At 40.3% G+C, this 21,580-nt stretch overlaps 1 protein-coding gene across 1 annotated transcript in view; it reads left to right on the top strand.

Annotated features, from left to right (window-relative positions):
* Positions 1-21,580, top strand: part of LOC127685716 (formin-1-like) — a 248,884-nt gene that overhangs the window by 81,588 nt on the left and 145,716 nt on the right. Inside the window, exon 6 of the mRNA XM_052183177.1 lies at positions 19,384-19,471. Coding sequence (XP_052039137.1) covers positions 19,384-19,471 — 88 coding nt within the window. The remainder of the gene's footprint in view (positions 1-19,383; positions 19,472-21,580) is intronic.

The following is a 21,580-nucleotide window of genomic DNA, read 5'->3' on the forward strand; positions in this document are numbered from 1 at the left end:
TATAAGATTGTCACTGTTCCCACTGAATCGCCAGCATCACCATCAGCAGAAACAGCAACAGCAATGAACATCTTCAGTGTCCTCCCAAAGGAGAGCAGAAGGCTGGGTTGTACCAGGTATCGCGTCCCTCACTCAGTGATTCCTGGACCCCCACTGGCTTAGCAGAAATCCATTTTGCTCTACCTTTGTGTTTGTGTGAGCTCTGCTGGGGCACAATTATGGGATTGAAATGAGGGACTTTCAGCTAGACACTGGGAGATGGCAAAAGAAAACCATGGAATAGAACAAACGATGACAGAATGTCCCTCTGCTTCTTGGCAATATTTTCAGTTGGCTTTCATGTAGCCTGTGCCCAGGGTACAGTGTAAATGGACATGGTCAGTAGCACGGTGTGGCCTCCGTCAGTCTTTGTAGACGACAATGGTCTCTATAAACAGATAATGCAGACATGAGTAAAATGGCTGATTCAGGGGATGAGGAGGAGATCTAATGATGCTTTCCTAGGCTGAGTTCTCTAACAAGTTCACTGAATTAACTGCCATATTGATACGTGCATAAAGTTTTTTTTGAGAGCAGGGTTTTTTGTTTGTTTGTTTTGTTGTTATTGTTGTAGGGTTTTGAGGCAGGGTCTCATTCAGACAGACTTACAATTCATACTGAAACTCATTTCTGAACCTCTGAAATTCTGGAATCATAGTGGTGAAGCACTATGCCTGGCAAGTCAAGAAACTGTATTTTACAGCAGTTTTAGAAATAACAAGGAAGAACATTGCAAATGTCCACAGATGATAAGAATTTCTCCACATGGTGCACGGCCTTTAGTAAAAATGAGATAGTGTTAGAAATCATTCATTCACGCATTCAACAACCAAACAATTCATAGAGGTAAAAAAGAAATGCTTTTGTTTTTAAAACCCTAGTCATCAGAACTAGTCATGGGCTAGGAAATTAAATATAATAGAATTTGGAGAATAGATACCACAAAATTTTTTTTTAAATATTGGGTGTGAAAATTCAAAAGTGAAGATGAAATGTATGGTTGTAAATATTTAAATCAATAAGATAAGGACAAAAATGTGAAACTTCCAAAATTAATGTCTAAAATAATCGAAAGAACCAACCCCCACAACAAACAAACAAACAAACAAACAAAAAAACCCGAGGGAATTAGAAGAAAAGTTTGCATTAATAACTAAAAACTGTTTTTGCAATTTAAAGTTTCATGGGGGTGAGCTCTGCACATTTACAATGACCTAAGAATGGAAATTTTAAAAAATTTAACCACAGTACAACAAATCAATACAGATAACAATTTCTTTGCAAACATCACCAGTATTCACAAGATCAGCAGAACTGGACAAAATGAACAAGTAAGAGCGCTGGAAAGGAAGAGTGCAGGTCCCTCCCAACGCAGGGGAGGTGCATGTGGCAGACCAGGGGCCAACCCTGCCAGTAAATGAAATAGCATGAGGTAACTCCCTAGAAAAATATCAACTATCAGAACAGCCAAGAAGAAATCAGGCACCTGGATGGCTCTATAAATATTAAGGAAATTAGATTAGTAGGTTCAAATCATCACGCAGAGCACGGGCCAGGGCCATATGGTTTTATTGCTCCCAACTTTCCCTAGACACGGGGCTTCAGGGAACTGAGCATCATGTTAACGTCATGGATAGGATCCATGTCCTTGATGGTGCTACCAGACAAGGACCTGGGTCAGATACAGGGGAAACTGCAAAGGTAGAAACAAAGATCCCAGGCAGACTATCAACAAATGGGATGCGACACAGTCTAAAAGTCGTGTGATGATTGATGTGACCTGTTTCAGAAAGAAACATTTAATTCAAAATTATAAAGTGCTTTTATAGATTACTGGGTTGTTAACAGATTAAGGAAAGAAAAACAATATGATTATCAAAAATGACGCAGAAACATTTGACTAAATGTCGTTATGATGTATAATGAAATTTTATAGCTAACTATTCACAGAAAGAGCATGATTATTGGCTAACAAAGCACCTAAGATAAAGGGATATTTGTTGAGAATTTTAAAGCTTTCTTGAAATCAGAACAAGACAGAAATACCTACATGTCCTGCTTTTGTTCATGATCGTGGTAGAGATTCAACCCAGTGTAGTCAAGCAAAGGAATGATAAATAAACCATGTTGCAAAGGTAAAGATACAACAACAGTGTTTCTAGAGGTTTTCAGTGTAGAAACTCCCTTACTGTTGAAGTCAACCTAGACATAAGAGAATATAATGTGTAGGTTAGATATAATGCTGTCTTACAGAAACCAATTGCACTTTTATATATTAGCAATGAGGAGCTTTGAATTTGAATTGTCAAAGTACTATTATAGGAACATTAAATATCTCAGGATAAGTCTAAGCATAACTAATATGAATTGCCTTTATTGAAACCATGTAAGTAGACTAAAACAAAAGGAGACAGGCAAATTGTCATCATGAAGGACAAGCACTCTGTCAGCTACCCAAGCATATTCATAGCTTTCAAGAACTTCAGTCTAAAACAAATAGGATTACTTAGTATTAAAGGAGTCAACTCTAAAATTTATTTAAAAGAAAAATTTTCAAAACAACCTCAAAACTCAAAAAATAAATAAAAGTAAAATTGAGTGAAAGACCCTTTATACTTCATAGCTAGAAAAATGAAATGAGTTTTCGTAGGATAGTATAGAAAGCTAGTAATTAGTGTAGCAGGAAAGATGGTTCAAAATAAGAGGACTGTCTGCATGCAGAAGAACAATCTATGAGAAACGTGTGTCTCAAATCCACAGACAAAAATCAACTATTGAAAAACATATTTTATAAGTTAAATGTATATTGCGTGAAAAGAAATAAAACAAAACCCAGCTTCCCTTACCGAATAAAAGCCTATAAGGCTTATAAAGCTTATAAGGCTATCAAGTTTAAAAAAAAAAAACAAATACTGTTTTAGAAAAGACTATAGAGCCATACCTCCTGGCCTCATATGGAAAAGATAAAGAAGACATTATTAAAAGAGGAATGGTGATCCCATTAAAATAAGGAATGCTCACTTGCAAGTAAACACTGCAGTGTGGGAAAATTCACCCGCAAGCTTACAGAGCACATCTGAAATGCATACCAACAAATTAACATGTTTTACAATGTATATGGGACTCTCACTAAAGATGTCCCACTTCCAATAGAGAGGTGATAAAGGGAGATATCAGCGGATAAAGGCACTCGGCTCCAAGCCTGAAGGCCTGTCTTGATCCTTGCACACTTCACAGTGGAAGGTGAGAGCCGAGTCCTGTGTTGTCCTTTGACCAGCACAAATGTACCACTGTGTGTGTACACTCCCACACAGATGTACACACTAAATAAGTAATAAATAAATAGATAGATAAATAAGTGAATAAATTTGGCCAGACTTATAGAATGAATTGCCAATAAACTTGAGATGCACAGCACTCAAATATATGTGTGTGTGTATGTATGTATGTATGTGTGTGTGTGTGTGTATGTATGTATGTATGTATGTATGTATGAAGTCCATTTAGGACCTGTAGGCTTGAAAAACAATGGAAAAGTCTAATTCTGAAATGCTGGAATGGCTAAGAAGTATAGTAACTTGCTAGTAGCATTCCAACCTTCCTTGTGCTTGGAAGGCAGGGTAGCTCTGTCTAGTAAATAAAAGCCTATGTAGACCCTCTATCCAGATTTTCACACATTTGTCCAAGGAGACACACACAAAAGTGTTTGTGAAGCCTCTATTAAAATAATTTATGAAAACAACAGCAATGATCATCAATGCTAGAATGGATAAATGAACTCATGTAGAATATAGAAAAGGACACAGCTTTGAGAAAAGTGAGTTTAGCCACCTTCACCCTTATCACTGGTTCTCTTCCATCTTTGTTTTGCGTGTATCCCAGACTAACTTAGGAACTTGGGGTTTCGCACAGCTGTTCTCCAACTAGCAAGGTTCCACAAGTGCTGAGCTGGCCCATACATGCTACCATATCCACCCACGATGATGATACTTCAATATGACCTTCAGTAAAATATTCTCTAAAGAAAAATTCCATTGGTCTTAAGTTCAAGAATAAGAACAACTAAAGAATTTTATAGGATTATGTGTTTGTGACAGCTATTTTAAAGAAGCAAAGCAAAATAAAATTCTAATCAGCACTTGGTTACAGACTTGCTGTGTATAATAAAATGGAAGATGTGGCTAGCCTAGATGAAATATAGTAGAACAGATGGGCAGCGTTCCAAAGTGTTGTGGATGGTTTTGGACTTTTTAAGGCGAGATGCATTTCAAGTGATGGAACACAAGATGCTTGCATGACTACACCAATCACCTTCTGTGTGTTTATTATGAACTAGTCCATTTGAAGAAATCTTCCGGTGCTTACATTTGTGATTCTAGAGTTGGTAGATTAGAGGCTTGCTCCAGGAATGGTGCTAAATAGAGATTGTGGGTCTCAGTACCGCATCTTTCACTGGAAGACTTAGCAGGCAAGAAACAGGCATTCCTTTCCTCTATCCGTTGTACTGTGGGAGGCAGGGCGGGAACCAGAAGACTAATTAGAGGGACAGTGTTCTTGAATCCCCACAAGACCTAGCAGTCCAGTAATTGTCACACGTACACACAAAGCACTGTCCCAGCTTTCCATTCTTATATGTCTCTTGTGATCATCATCTTAAGTGTTTGGAAGAAACTCTGCCGCAAGAAACTGTGCAATGCCCATGTCAGTGGCTGCTTCTCAGAAAATTAATAGAGACGCATCCATTCCAGCAGTGGTGGCCAGTTAAGACTCCAGAGAATTGCTCTAGGTAAAGTGCATCTACCAAAGGAAGCTGTGATGTCACCTTGGGTATCTTCAAAGGAGGAAGTGTTTCCTTGTGAGTTCTGGGTCACCTATGACCATCCAATGGCTGGAGATCCTGAAGTGTGGACTGCTCACTGTGGCTTGATCTTCGCCAGCGATGAAGGAGTCAGATCAAGCCAGGTGATTTGCATCTTGGATATTCTTGAAATCACAAGCCATCCATCATGTCTGATACCTTGAATTCAATGATTATCATATCAAAGGCATATGATGACATTGAGGATAATAACTTCTCTGTTGCCCATTATCTCTAAGCAGCTTGGAGTAATTACTAGCATATGTTCTTTTCAGGAGACCAGCTAGTACTTCAGACTTGGGAAATGAAAGCAGCATTTGAACAACCCAGGATATATAAGAGACGGGGTTCAAGGTTTTCTTATTAGATGGGAGATTATATAGAGATGAGACAGAAAGTCCAGATGTCGTGCAAACTTTGTTCTCAGAGTTTTTAGAAGGGCAATATAGTAGTCTGTGTACTTGGGGTTTGTCTTATATGAGAAAGATTTTTTGCCACCCCATTGACTAAATTTGTGGATAAGTCTGGGGATCCCGACACTAGAGCATATTACCAGCTAGTTAATAAACAGAAAAAGGTAGTCACACATTAGGGATTTATAAACTTACTGAAGAGATAGCTCAGCAGCTAACAGTGCATACTGCTCTTGCAGAGGGCTGGAGTTCAGTTCCCAGCACCCACATTGGGCAGCTCACAACCACCTCCAGCTCTGGCTCCAGGGGTTTTAAAGCCCACTTCTGACCTCAGAGGTCACCGCCACACACATGCATATACGTATATGTAGATACACAAAGAGTAAATTAAATCTTCTTAAACACACAGGCATATATTCAAGACTGCTCCCACCTTCAGTTACAGGAAACAGCCTTAATGTGAAGTCACCTAACCAGTGACGTGCCACCTGTGGACCACTAGAGTAAGCGTCAACTGGAGCTTACCCAGAACCTCAGAACACTGTGCCCTGTTGCCATTCAAGGCTAACTTAACAATCTGCCACAAAACAGCCACTGAAACAGCCAAACCTTGTGGTGTCATGAATCTGCAGTGTCAAAACTGAATAATCAAGCTACCTGCAGTCGATGGTTTCTCCTGGTCGTTTCTTCTCTCAAGATTCATGATCAATAGAAAAAACAAAAAACAAAAACATGTGATTTGGTTTGGGAGCTTTCTTACTAAATAACACAAAAGTGGTGAATCCTTCAGAAATGTCTCCTGCCTGTCCCACCCCCTGCGCTCTCCCCTATCACAGCCACGGCCTTCACCTGCTGTGGCCTCCTCAGAGCTTGCTGTCAGGACAGATTTCACCAGCCTTTAAACCAATAAAAGCGTTTTTTCAGTCTCATCAGTGTGGGGACGGGTTTGCCAAATATGTTCTCAGACTCAGGACAGGATGACAATTTGCCTTTTCACATTTCTTGGTAAGGAGCCCAAATCCTTAAAGTAAACTTCATCTGGGCAATTTTATGTGTCCCCAAAAATAAGGCCATGGAAGGGAGTCAGACTTAACATTCTTACAGAACAGTGAAGCTCAGTTTCCCTTGAGACATTTAATGGGCGGATTATCAGGCTGCGTGTGGAAAGCTCATTTAGTGGCATTATCAGACCAGTTGACGGAGGCCTCTACCCAGAAGCATGCTGGCCTACACTGGCCATCAGCAGCCGGGGCTTGTTTGCACCAAATCAGTTGGCATTTCATAATATGGCACCATAGAGTCAGCCAATTAGCTCCTCTGGTGCTATGCCAGCGGCAGGGGGTGGAGCATGGAAATGCAGGGAGGCAAGGCCTGAGTCTGCATTTGTTTTCCTGGGCACCTGCCTAGGAGCAATTGTGTGTGTGTGTGTGTGTGTGTGTGTGTGTGTGTGTCCAAGGAAGTACTCTTTGTCTCTGAGGGGGAAAAAGCAAAATGGCTGCCAACACTGGTCCAGCTCTTCTTCTCAGTTGCCACCCACTCTTGCCACCAGCTGAGAGAAGTGGTTGCTCACTTCCATATGAGAAATGGCAGAAAGGGGTCTGCCTCAGGTAAGGTTACTATTACCATGATTAAACAGCATGGCCAAAAGCAAATTGGGGAGGAAATGGTTTATTTTACAAACTGAAGGTGACAGCTTAGCTTGTCTTATTCAGTGTGATCTTCACATTTCTCAGGCACAGGGTTCCAAAACTAAACAAGAGGGGATGTCACAGTCGTTACAACAGCCCCAGGAGAGGCTCCATCCACAGTGGGCTGGGCCTCCCACGTTAGTCACTAATTAAGAAAATTCTCTGCGAGCTGACCAATGTTTTGGAGCTATTTTCTCAAATATTCCCTCCTGTCAGATGACGCTAACTTGTGTCAAGCTGACATAAAGTTAGCCAGCACAGTCATAAGAATACGCATAGCTATAGAGTGGGATCATGTCCCTAGGATCCCATCCTTTATGCCATGCCTTCCACACTGGTAGACTAGTGTTCTGTGACTATGCTACACCCCCAGCTCCAGTTTCTTCCTCTTTGATGGAAGATTATGCCTGTTTTCAAACCTAATCCATGTATCCAGGCAGCTGGATATATTGTCTTAGGCCTGACATCTGAGCACTCAGGACACTGAGGCTTAAATGAATAATCACAAGTTCGAGACCAGCATGGGTGACATACTTGGACTACATCTCAAAGCAAAGAAGAACAAAACTTCTGTAATGACTACGCAAAGTACAAGAACAGAGCATGGGGTCAGAGAGATGTCCCAGTGGTTAGGAATGCTCACTGCTCTATCAAAGGACCTGAGTTTGGTTCCCAGCACCCACATTAGGTTCCGAGCCTGCAGCTCTGGGGTTCTGACTTCCTCTATAGCCAGCTCAGACTCCATACTCATATGTGCAACCCCAACACTTCCCACACACACACAATTAAAACTAAAAATACTATATGATTTAATAAGTATCCTGGCTGTTACTCATATGTAAAAGGCCATGATGAAATGAATCAGCATCATATTACATTAAAACAAATTTACCCCTTTTGAAGATTTAATTTTGGGAGAATCAATTTTCTCATTTTTTTCTGCATTCTCTCCACCCTTTCATTTAATATAACCCAGACAAGCCACATGGCCATTATTCTGCATCCTCAAAAGTCTGCTACCCATAGATATGTGAGATATATCACTGTGAAAGTAAACGTCTACCCTCCTATCTTTTTAAGTGGGCAGGAGGCCTGTCCTTCAGGTTCTGTGATAATTGGAACTTGATGGGTAACAAAACTCCCATTACTGAGACTAGCACTGTTCAAGCCTGTGAACTAAGCATAAGAACAAATGATGTGGGGGATCTGTTAGAGATCTGAATGTGTCTGGTGTCCATAGATACATAATGGTAGGAATCAATCCTGATGACTTGAGCAAAGACAAGGCTCCATGGGAGAAGGAGTCAACGTGGCTGTGACACACTCTTCATTCATCCAAGACCGAGTACAGCTTTTATGGTTCCTTCAGAACCATCTATTTTTAGTTTTACCCTTGGTAACATCTGCCAAGTGCAGGCAGCAAGCTGGCAATATGTATGGATTCCTGTGGATGTAAAAGTCTCCCTGAACTTGGCAAGGATTCTTCCTCAGTCTGTCCACTGTGATGTTTCCAGGTGAGTGGTGAGGGTGTGGTTTTTCCAGTATAGCCATCTGTCTTCTTGGTTTGGTTCTAATTCTCGTTCAGTGAGGCAGCATTCCCTTTTAATCTATATAGGTAAGAAATGTCAATGGTGTGCACCAGCCCAGGTTCCAGTGCTGCAAAGTAGGCTTGCCTTTTCTCTGTTGGTGCTCCCTGGGCACTGTAATAATATGCATATGTGACATGCCCTAATCCAGGCATGTGGCAGGAGTCTGGAAAGGCTCTGCCTTAAACTAGGCGTGTCTAATAGGGTTTAATGCAACCTGTGAATTTGCCCCTGCAACAGGGTCAGCTTGTAGGTCAGCAGAATGCTGCCCAAATCACATTCTCTTCCCAGACTGTAATTATACCTAAGATGAAGGCTGTGTGCTGCCAAGTTCTGCTGACTCCAGATAGAACTGAGATAAACTGAGGGCTTGCTAACATTCCTCAGAAACGGATTCCTCAGGATTTGATATAAAGCATCTCTTGTTAAGAGCCAGGTATGGCTTCCCAAGCTTGGTGTGGGGGGATGTGATCAGCTGTTTTCTGTCTTCCCCAGCCAGGAGAGAGTAAAGGGCCTTAGACTGGGCAATGGGAATTTGAGTTAGGTCTGAAGTAACACACTTCTGTAAGAAAGTCACTGGCTAGTATGGAGTGAGTTTGAGGATTCGGACAAATCAAGAAGGATGCATGAGAGTAAAAAGTGGGTACTACAAAGGATGAAAAGTTTAGTTTACGTTTAGCTGGAGTAAAACTCTGAGTTATTTATTTGGAAGAAATGACTAGGAGTATATGTGCCTTGCATTGATATAATTGTAAGAATTTCATAATTTTATTCAAGTGCACTGGTTCTAAAATCTACTTCATATTTAAATACATAGCACCAGAAGGATAAATTAGGCAAAATTTGCAGATTTCTTCATTGTTAAAGCTTAAACAATCCTAAAGTCTTTAGTTCAGCAGAGTGCATATCAGTTATACAAAGTTATATAAATCCCTATGTTCTCTAGTAATTGTTTTTATGAAAAAATCTTTCCCATATAACCTGGACTAGATCCTGCTTTTTAAAAAAATATTAAAGATTTAATATTTAATATTTTTAAAAAATAGATGGTTCTGTATACTAGATCCATGTAAACATGGAAAAACATTAATGTGAGATTCATTAAATGAAGCTTTAGAATATTAGCATCAGAAATCCCACCAATGTCCAGCAATGAAAAGTGATACACTGACCCCATGCCCTTCTGCGTCATGAGAACCCTCACTGCCTTTGGATCCTAAAGCCTTGAAGCACCTCCAGCATGGTAGCCCTCAGAGTCAGAGGGCAACAGTGCCTGAACATGGGGCTCCTGGTTTATAAGGCTGATTTCTCTGCTAGCCTCCATTGGGAGATTTTTTTTGAGGGTCAGACTTTGAACTTGTGTTGCAGGAAAAAGATAACACATTGAAAGTTATTGTGTGGTCCACCGAGATTGATGGAAATAGCCATCTCATTCAAAATCCTTCTCTAAATATGTTCATTTTCAGAAAGCCTCTGGATTCCTCTCCTATCTCCCTCTCCAGTGTTGGGATTATAGGCACACATTAGTAAGCCTGGCTTTTACATGGGTGCTAGGGATTTGACCTCTGGTCCTCATGCTTGCATAGCAGACCCTAAGCCGATCAAGCTGTCTCTCCAGCTGTATATGTTTAGTCTTTGAACTCCCTTCAAACACACACACACACACACACACATGTACAACCTTTCCATCCTTGCAGCAGACATGTCAGTTTGCATATTGTGAGAGATGCTATTCTGGATACACTGCCTGTCCAAATCTGGCTTAAGGATGAGTTGGTGAGCAAGGACGTGTTCCACCCAGTCCTGATACTGATCGCACTCTACAGCCGGACAATGGACCACAAAGGGTCAGTCTACAGCTGGCCAGAAGAACTACAGATGCCCTCACCCTAAGCCTTGTCTTTCTAAATTGTTATATTGATATTTTAGGGTTGATATTTTAGGGCAGACAACTTTTAAAAAAAATGGTGAAAGTAGTCCTGAACAATGAATACCAGACTACTAAATGGAATGAGTGGGTCTTAATGAATTTTTTATCTAATTGTTTGGTATAATCTTTTGTATTTGTAATTCTGTGGTTATTTTTTAAATGTACTAGTTAAGTTTTCTACTTGTCCTCATTTTAATTTCTGTTTCTGTAAAACATGCTGACCAACAGCATTTGGCTTACAGTTCTATGTTATAGCCTATTATTGCAGAGAAGTTGCAAAGGCAAGAACTTGAGAAAACTTGCCACACCACATTCACAGTCATGAGTAAAAAAAAAAAAAAAAAAAAGAATGTATTCATGCTGATTGATTCACTCAGCCAGCTTTCTTTTGTTTTATACTGTTATAGAACCTCCTGCCTAGGGAATGGTCCTGCCCTCAATAAACTAAGGTCTTCCTACTTCAGTTAACAACTAAGAAAATCACCCAGACATGCATAGAGACCAACCTGATCTAGAAAGTTCCTCAAGTGAGTCTCTTTTCTTTGTGATTCCAAGTTCTGGAAAGTTCATATTTGAAATTAATCATCATACTACTATCAAAAGATATTTAATATCTGACAATCTCAAACAACTTTGGAACCTTAATATTTTCAAGTAATCATCATGATCACCAGTCTGGAATATTCATTAAATCTGAAAGTATGGAGGTATAATCAATTGGGTTTTATTTCCTTCAAGCCCACTCTATCCTAAATAACAATAAACTTAGTGCAACAAATATCTAATACTCATGCATCTGTGTCCCGCGCTATCGTCTTGCCAGCAAGAACGCACGCGGACACCAGGATCCTTCTGCAGCAAAGCGTTTATTGCAATTCTTGAAGAGGAAGACCCCAGGTCCCAAAAAGGCGCTGCTTATATATGGTTAGGAGACTCGTGTCGCTACCTGATTGGTGCAGGTCTCAATGCCCAATTAGCATGCCCCGAGAGTGGGCTGTGACATACTTGGGTCATGCGCACTGTGTCCTTCGAGGTGGACAATAGCCGTGTCTTGCTGACTCATGCACAGGAAACCAGCGCCATCTTTGGGCGTGGTACAGGCGGCTGCCAACACATCTGCTTGTCATGTGGTTTTTCTCTTCTAAGAAGAATTCCTTAAATTTACTTTGCCTATCTAGAAACTAGCTTACTAGTGATACATCCAATGCAATAAAAGAAAAGCCAGGGGAAATTTATGCTAAATCAAGTTCTGATTATTTGAAGTTTTATAGTGACCCTAAAACTCGTTTTTAAAACAAAGTAATGGCTTTTGGTAGAAAACCAACTGACTATTCAAAGTCTCAGCCTCTTTGAAATATCCATTCTTCCATTTGTTTTCTTTGTCCCTTTGCCTCCATGTATTTTTTTCTAGCTAATCAAGTAGAAAGGCAAATCCCTCAGTTCATGGAAAGATAGTTGGTAAGGAGAGCCTAGGTATTGATCACAGTTAATACTGATAACCTAGTCAAGTGTTTTGGTTTCTGGACTCCTGAAATGAGCCATATGAGGGGATTGTATTTACCTTTAGGATCTCAGAGTCTAGAAACATTGCCAATTGTATCAAGTTCACTGGAGCTGACTAAAATTTATATACTAAAATGCCAATGGATTAAAATTTATAATCGCAGAGTCTTCAATGATCCAACTGTATGTCTAGACTCTTGAAGATGCAGTGGACTGAGGCACAGAAAACAGTGGTTCTAAGACCTCTGATTCCTTTAGGAAATGCCCTTCACCCAAAACAGTCTCTCTGAAGTTCTTTCTGTCCTGCTCTGTCCTTATTTAACTTCCTTTATAGCATATCAGCCTAATAAATATAGCCAATAGAGAACATACCAAGAATGATATAAAGACAATTCACAAAAACATGCACCCATAATCTGAATCATCAGTAAAATTGCAGACTGAAAAAATAAACATTTTATCTTTTTCGTTTTAAAAAAATTAATGTCGGGGCAAGAAGACAATCAGTCTGGGAAATACTTGTGAGGGTTCAAATTCCTACCTTTTATTAGAAACAATCTGTTGATGTGTATCAAATTTTAGAATGGGAATATTGTTTGAACAACGGTCAACCTTTCCCACAGAAAAGCATACGGGTGACTGAAGGTGTTCCTTTGGTGTTGATTGCAACATTCTTAATAATTGGCAACATTTGAGAAATCCCAAAAAGTCCCTCAGTAGAAGACATAAATACTATCACATGCTTCGATGTGGCTTTACCTTAACTGACACGGGATTTCACAGGGATGTCTTTCTGAACTGGGACAAAAGTTGATGAATGAGAAACAAGCGTACACAAACAAGCCTGCAGAGACAACCGTGTAGTCTTGCCTTTCTTCTCTCCCTGGTGAACCCAGGACCTCATATGCCTATGCTAGGCATGCACTCTGCCGCCGAGCTACAATACCAATGAACTACTTGCAATACATAAGCTGGATGCATGGGGACAAGTGTTCAAGTGTAGACTGTGGTAAAACCCCCATCGCTAGTGCAGGTAACTGGAGAGTGAAATCAGAAGACAAGAAAGCAGATTCACTCTTTGTATTTTTAAAAGCAGTTTGTACTACTTAAATGTCAAAAGACATTTGTGGGGTTGGGGAGCTGACTCAGAGAAAGACTTAAGTTCAAATCTGAAACCCTCACATAAAAAGCTGGACGTGGCATTGTGTGACTGTGACCCATTGAGGGATGGAGACAGGTCGATGCTTTGAGCATGATGGCCGGCCAGCCTGTTAGTGAAAGAAGACCCTGTCTTAGAGGAATAAGGTGGGGGCAGATAGAGGGAGGCACCTGGACTTCTCCTCTGGCCTCTGTGTACCCATGCACATGTGTCATCCACCACACACCATCTCCACCTCGCAGACATTTGTTTCCATCATCAAAAACGCCGCAAGTCCACAAAAGACAAAGAGAAAGACAATCACAGCACAGTATCTCTGTGGATCCTTGATCTGCATCTTCATTCCTTGGCTCCACATCTGGCCACTCAGAATCTTTAGCATGAGAGATTTCAGTGCTTGGCAGAGTCCGTCAACCATCTTCCCTTTTCTCTCACTCAGCCTTCAAGTTTCCTTTACCTCCTTACTTCTAACACTTGCTTCCTGCAGCCCTCGTGGACAGTCTGACTAAATTTCGAATGATCGAAATATGCGTGGCAGTTTCTTTTGGTCCTTTAGAATTCTAAGGTGGTGTGTGTGTGTGTGTGTGTGTGTGTGTGTATGTGTGTCTGTCTGTCTCTCTGTGTCCATGTCCGTGTCCGTGTGTGTGTGTGTGTGTGTCTGTCTGTGTCTGTGTCCGTGTGTGTGTGTGTGCATGTATGTGAATGTGTGTGTGTATATGTGTGTGTGAATGTATGTATGTGTGTGTGAATGTATGTGTTGCTATTATTGACTGTTTTGTTTCCATTTGTTTCCCTCTAGTCATTTAGCATAAAGGAATTAAAAAGGATACATATTCCTTCTCTTCCTTTCCTTTTCTCTCCATTTAAAATTGTTTGTTTGATACTGTCTTCCAACTATGAAGGAGAAGCAAGGCCCCTTGAAGTATGGACTGAATCAACCTCAGGATGATGTGAACCACCTGGGCTCAAGCATACCAGCCACTTTAGCCACCCCCTTCTCTTTATGTGTCTCTCTGACTCTCAGGACCATGTCCTGATGGTGTGATGGCGAAAGCGCCATTTCTTCCTTGTCCCAGGAGCATACCAGTTCCCTTGATCAGAAATCATTAAGTGTTTCCTACATGCCCTGTCCCCTAAAGAATATCACATTGAAGTTGCTTGGAAAAGGTGTGGCATTTTCAGACTGGAGAATCTGCTCTCTCTTCTAACTGCATAGTGATCTACAGAAAACACTCAACTTCTCTGGGAAGGGAAAGGAAGAAGCCCATTTGTTTCAGGTCTATTCTAGAGCACCCGAAAGACCAATTTCAGGTTGAATCCAAGAGGAAAGATGCCAAGTTGGGTGGGGGGAGGCTCTGAGCAAAGGTGACCATGCTAACTAGTGTGCACTCAGTTGCCAGTTACTCTTCCCTTTCTCAAGGCAGAGTGTGTTGGAGGAAACCCCTAACTCTTGGATTCTCCCTTGGGAGGAAAAAGTTGGAGCATGCAACCAGTGTTCTGGCTCTTTGGAGGGTTGCCCAGGGACTGGTTTCTGTCTTCCTGACTTAAGAGAGCTGACAAGACCCAGCATGAACTCCATGAGTAGGGACTACTGGGAACAAGAAAGAGCTGGTTGTGGCTTGCTGTTGCCACAGAGCACCTGTGGTGAGCAGACCGAGGCCAACACAGCTTAGTGGCTCCTCCCCTGGGTTACAAGAGAGGAAAGAGTGGAGGTTGCCTACAGTGTTCTAATTTTTTTTTCAGTTAATTTCTTTCTTACTCAATTCATTCTGTAGATAGGACTTGACATACTCTAGATGCTTGGAGACATGATGAGAACAGAAATAAATTAAGAACATTTTAATGCCTCTAGAGAAGTGGTGGTGCTCCAGACAACAGAGGAAGCAGCGTAATAGGGTTGGGGGAGCCATTAAGACCTCTTTCATTGGGGACTTGGGAGTTCATGTGTCTGCAGGATTTTCATCCATGGGCTTAAGAAGTCATAGTCATTTGGCTTACTGGCAGGAGACTTCCCTATTGACACCAATCTGTAAAGTTAAAGATTGGGACAAATGACTATTTTTTTCCAATAAATATACCAACACAAAGTAACAAGGCATATAGAGAAATGCAAAGGTACAAAGCAGATACCAGAAATGAATTTGTAGTTGCAAAAACACATGATGTACTTGACAAGTAATTCTAAATAAGTGTGATAGTGATGTTCAGGGAGCTGGGAGAAGGATGCAGGGACAGGAGGAGGGATTAGCAAAGCCAGTAAGCGTTTGAAATGAGCGAATAAAAACTGTGAAATAGTGAAATCGAATCACTGAGTTGAAAAATTATGACAAAGCTTCAGTACCCAGGCAGAAGGGGTAGTCAGAGATCTCAGACCAAGGAAGAGTGAAAAAGTCTAAAATGATAAATGATGCCACCAGTCAGCACATAATGGGAAACAATGGGGGAGGAGGGGCAGAACACACAATTAAAGAAAGAAAATGCCTGAAACTAGGGCTGGAAATGGATTTTCCTGATGGACTCCAGTGAAAATAACCAACAGGACACAGAAGGATTTACTATAATTAAATTTTCAGAAGGAAAAGGATGAGAAAACTTTTGAACACAAGACAAAAGCTGCTTGTTACATTAACAGGCACACCGCCATAACTGACAGTGAAATTTTCATCAATGACTTCTGGGCCCCAAGGATGCTATGTTTCAAATACTAAAAGACTTCCAGCCAATAGTAATGTATGCAAGCAAACGGTCACTTGGTATGAAGGAAAGTAAACAAAGATGAGGAGCAGCTGCAGAAGGTCTTTATCACCTGACTTAGTGATGAGCTTTATACAGAATAAGGCAGGTGTTTATTCTGTAAGCTGAAACAAGGGGGCAGGGCACTGCGTGCGCGGGTACGTGTGCGCGCGCGCGCGCGCGCACACACACACACACACACACACAAGCATACGAGTGCAAAGCTCATTGGTGAAACAAATATCCAAACAAATATATGATATGATAATGGCTCTGAGAAAATAATTTTTAACCATGCTAGAGGGCTTTAAAAATAGTGTAGAAAGCTTAACCACCATGCATTCTTAACTGCACAGTTAGAAGTCTGTAACTCATGGCACCAGTAACAACGAGGAGGGCAGTGAAGAACTAAGTAGAAAGAAGCCTTGTATGGGAATGATCAGCTTCAGACGGACTCTGACAAGTATACGGCAGTTAGAGTAAATCCCATGCTAACAGAACTGGGTTTATCAGAAGGCCCAGCAAAGAAAATAAGAAGGTAACCAACATGTATCACTCTGAGGAATGACCAAGTCCAAGTCCCTGAGAAGAAAAGGACAGCAAGGTACAAAACCAGAGAAATTAAGAAGCTGGCAGCACTACGTCTCTATCAGTAAGGACTGCGAATGCAATTGGGTGCGTTGTTTTTCAGTCAGAAGAGTGATTTGACAAAATAAAAGCTGGCCAGTATGCCTTCCACAGGAGATAGACTTTAGATGTAGGTACACAAGGGGCCTAAAAGTGCAAGTATAGAAAAAACACAGAGTGTTGCTTTGAAAAAATCAGTAAAACTGAAAAATTCTTAGCTAAGCAAAAACAGAAGCCAAATATTCATATAAAATATGACTCTACAAAATAGACTTCAAGAACTGTCACAAAGACAAAGATAGATAGTATGAAGTGGTAAAATAGCAACCCACCCAAAAATATTTGTAGTTATAACTATGCACACACCCAATATCAGCATCAACTCCTCAAAACAAACTGACAGAACTTAAACTCCAGAAGACTCAGAAAGCAGCGTTTTAGCAGCACATGCTGTGCTGGGCTCTTACACATGGAGTGCCAGGGTGGCATGCTCTGCTGCAGCCTTTCCAGGTCCTTAGTCTCTCCTAAGAACTAATGTTCTCCTGAACACGGAGCACTCACTGTTTGCCTCTTGTTCACCTATTTAAACTATGATAGTTGTATCTATTCTGAACATAAGCAGATGTATTTCTTGCCATTATATCCTGAGCAATACTGCATAATAGAGATCTATGTACAACTTATAGGACATTGGTAGTATAAATAATTATTAAACATACAATAAAAGTATATACAATAAAAGGCTAGACTATCAGTAGGTTTACATATCTGCTATAGCCCTGGTGCCAGTCCTCTAGGGATGCCTAGAGGCAACTCTGCACTGCATTCTGCTAACAGGAATGGAGCCCACATTCTTCCCAACTGGAACATTGTTGGGGGTTGAAAGAATTTTAGGTCACAAAACAAGTCTGAACAAGTTTAAGATGTTGCAAACGTACCAAATAGCTTTTGTGACGTCAATGGAATGAAAACTAGCAGAAGGAAAAGTGGAAAAAAAATAAGAAACAAGTCAGAGTTAACAGACTTCTGAGTAGCTAGTGAGTTAAAGAAGTCCAAAGGAAAATAGAAAGAATGCTTGAGGCGAACAAAAGCAAAACACAACATGCTGACCTCACTCAATACCAAAAATAACAATAACGAAGGATTTAGAAGTCTGAACAAGTTCATTGAAAACTATCCTAACTATAACTTCACACACCGTGTAAGTAGAACAGATGAAGTCCGGAGTCCGCTGAGGGTTAAACAATAAACATTGAATACGAGTATATAACAGAGGGATTGGACTCATGCTAAAAAATGTATTAGAACTCTTTTCCATGCCAGACACAAGTGATAAGTCTTTAAATGGAAAGAGACAAAAGAGAGAAGAGACTCAAATATGTTAACTCAAAACCAAAAGCCCAGAATTTATAACAGATGCCAGAGAGAACAAATATAAGAAACCAATATATATATATATATATATATATATATATATATATATATATATATCCATATTTGATATGCGAAAATTTGAGTAACCTGGATGAGATGGATCCTACGGACCTGTAACCCACCCATGATAGTGTCATGAGGAAATGGAAGATCTGAACAGCTTTATTCTGGAAAGTTGGACCGATCTCCAATATCTCCCAGGAAAGAAAACTCAAAGACTTTTAGTGGACAAGTCTACCAAACCTCAAGGAAAATTCAAGACCATTTCTTTACAATGTCCTTGAAACACTAAAATTGTAGCACTTTCAGATTCATTCTCTTTATGAAATGAGGATTACTCTGATACTAAAGGCACTGTAAAAAATGAAAAGCATTTATCTGATAAAGAGCTGACCCAATGCTAATAGTCCACATCAGAGGAAGTCAGGGCAGGAACTCAAGGCAGAAACCTGGAGGGAGGATCTGAAGGCAGGGATCACAGTGGATGCTGCTTGCTAATTTTTTTTCCTCGTGGCTTGCTCAGGCTACTTTCCAATACAACTCAGGACCACCTGTCCAAGGGTGGCACCACCCACAATGAGCTGAGACTGCCCACATCAGTCAGTAATCAATAAAATTCCCTACACACTTGCTGGTAGACCAATCAGATAGAGGTGTTTTCTTACCTGAGATTGTATTGACAAAAACAAAAACAAACAAACAAACAAACAAACAAACAAACAAACAAAAACCCCTCAGCTGAACTAGTACAAAACATTTCATAATAAAAAAATCGTACTGAACTCACAACAGAAGGAAATTGCCTGAGCATGATAAAGAGCACATTTTAAAGGCTTGAATGCAGCCTAGCCAATGGCAAGCAAGTGAGACCTTTGTCACTGACATCAGGAACACGTCATTGGCACCCATGTTCACAGCTAATGTAGTAGTAGAGGGTCTAGAGATCTAGGGAAGAAAATTAATTAGTTTAATCAGTTTAGTCTTAGTCCATGTTCTGTTGCTCTCTGCTGCTGCGAGGAGACACCTCAATGACCATAGCATCTCTTACAAAACTAATCATTGAACTGGGGCTGGCTGGCAGTTTCAGAGGTTTAGTCCATTAGCATCATGAGACAAAGCGTGTTAGCTCACAGGCAATCAGAGTAAAATATAAAATCATGGTAAAATATAATTTTTGTTGTTTGTGTCAGGCCTTCTGAATTCTGCATGGCGTTTTCTTTACTTTTAAAAGTCTGTAATTGTAGATACACTATTTTCCCTTGGAGCATTAAGTCATGCGCCTGTGATACTGGATCAGTTTTTCCATCAGTGCACCAGTGAATCTAAAAGTCTTAATGTCTTTAGTGTGTGCTCTTTCTGAATGACTGCATGATCATTTGAGCTTCCATTTTCTGTTTTTATTTAAAATTACAGATCATCAAGTTATTGGATGGAAAGCGATCTCAAACTGTGGGAATCTTGATATCTAGTTTGCATCTAGAAATGAAGGATATTCAACAGGGTAAGTCTTTCCCATCCCTTCCCTCCAGCTTGTAAATTCTCTGTAGCTTCTCCAGGCAAGTTAACAGCATAAGATTGCGGCTTCATCATGACATTTCATACCTACCTGTACATGTGGTACTTCATTGCTTCTGCATTTCCTGCCAAGCCCCTTCTATTCTGTAACAGTGTAACAGTGTTCCTTTGACCGTTTTTGAACATTGTGAAAGTTTTGAACATGCCCAAGAGTTAGAATGCTCCAGTGTATCCCTGGTAACTAGTACCCAGTTAAAATCTATTGTTACTTTTGTAACAGTATTGCCCCTCCACCAACTAGATCGTTATGAAAAAGATCTCTCACAGACATTTTGTAATTCATCATGTAAAACCATTAGCACTACCAGGAAAAATGAAGGGGCTTTTCTAAAGTACAACTATAGCACCATCTTCTTGAAAACGATTAACAAAAAGTCTCCTAGCATCATCCCAGATACAGTTATTATGTACTTAGTTGGAGGTGTAGTAGTTGGCCACCTTCTCTGTTGAGCCTGTGTTCAGTGAGGATCCCAACAGACACGCTACATTGTCATTGATGTGTCTCTGAAGTTTCTTGTCTTGTACTTTCCCCCACAGTGAGCTTTTGCCAATGACATGACCATGTTTTATCTCTCTATCTTCTGTGTTCCCTGTGAAGCTTTAATTTAGTGTAGATTTACACTGGGTAGTGAGAAATTCTCCATAGATCCTGAACACGCTGTGTGTATATGCTATATATACAGGACTTCTTCAAAGTTACTATTGAACGCTTCATGAGGTTAGTAGGCAGTGAGGACATTTTGTCTAGGTTTATTCTTTCAGTACAAATATACAAAACATTGATGTATGGATTTCATCATTTCTTATTCATTAGATGGAGTATAACTGTAGAGAAAAATACTTAATAACCACTTGAGTTTTACCACTGTTCCTTATGGTCCCTCCTTTCTTCAAATGACAGCATTTTAATTTGATATCTGTGCTTCATTTTTAAATAAAATCATTTTGAGTTAATACATAGATTGGCTAGGAGAAAGTGGAATTGAGATGAAGGGGGAAAATTCCACTTTTATTTCTGTCTTTCATATTTGCTCCTTGGAAAGACATATAAATAAAAATAGAATTCAGAACCTCAGAACCTGAACTCAAAAAAAAAAAAGACTTACCAAAAAATGCTTTCTATTATACATTTTAAGTGATTTTTTAAAATTTTGTGTGAATGGATGTTTTCTGTGTATATGTCTGTGCGGCATAGGCATGCAGAGGCCATGGAAACCAAGAAGGCCTTGGGTCCTATGAGCCAGAGTCACAGTAGTTGTTAGTTATGATGTGGGTTCGGGGAACTGAGGCCTCTACCAAAGCAACAAGTGCTCTTTACCACTGAGCCATCTCTCCAGCCTCTTTTAATTATAATTTCTAAAAGAATATGTTTTACTTGTACATAGTTTCCTTAATAAAAGTATACCAAAATAAGACTTGGGTCTTACATTAAATCAAACTCCCTTTATTCAGCCATCAGTTGAACGTAAGCCGCTACTTAGATACTGTGCTTTCCGCGTCTTGTGTGGTAATGCTGCACGGGAGCGGTTTTCACTTCAGGTGAGCAGGACTGAATGACTCAGACATTCTGAGGCAGCCCTTCCTCTATGGCTTCAGTCCCTGTTGCCCAAAGGCAACATTTTACTCCTCTGCTGCTCTGGAGAAGGCTCCCGAAGACACTAAACTGCTATTAATTTGTTCTTTTCTCACACGGCTTGTCCTTTCAAAATGGCTTTGAAATTTTGCTACATTTTATTTTTAAAATGTGGTTCTTAAAGATAATAAAACAGACTGGAGAGATGGCTCATCTGTTAAAAGCACTGGCTGCTCCTCCAGAGGTCGTGAGTTCAATTCCCAGCAACCACATGGTGGCTCACAACCATCTGTAATGGGATCCAGTGCCCTCTTCTGATGTGTCTAAAGATAGACAGTGAGGATATACTCATGCACATAAAATAAATAAATAAATCTTTTTTTTTAAAAAAAAAAAGAAGATAAAACATTTTAAGTAAATGATAGTCACAGAGTATTTAAATAGGCTGATTGTTTCGTTTTG

The sequence above is a fragment of the Apodemus sylvaticus genome, chromosome 5 (genome assembly GCF_947179515.1).
Source record: "Apodemus sylvaticus chromosome 5, mApoSyl1.1, whole genome shotgun sequence".
In the NCBI taxonomy this organism is placed as follows: domain Eukaryota; kingdom Metazoa; phylum Chordata; class Mammalia; order Rodentia; family Muridae; genus Apodemus; species Apodemus sylvaticus.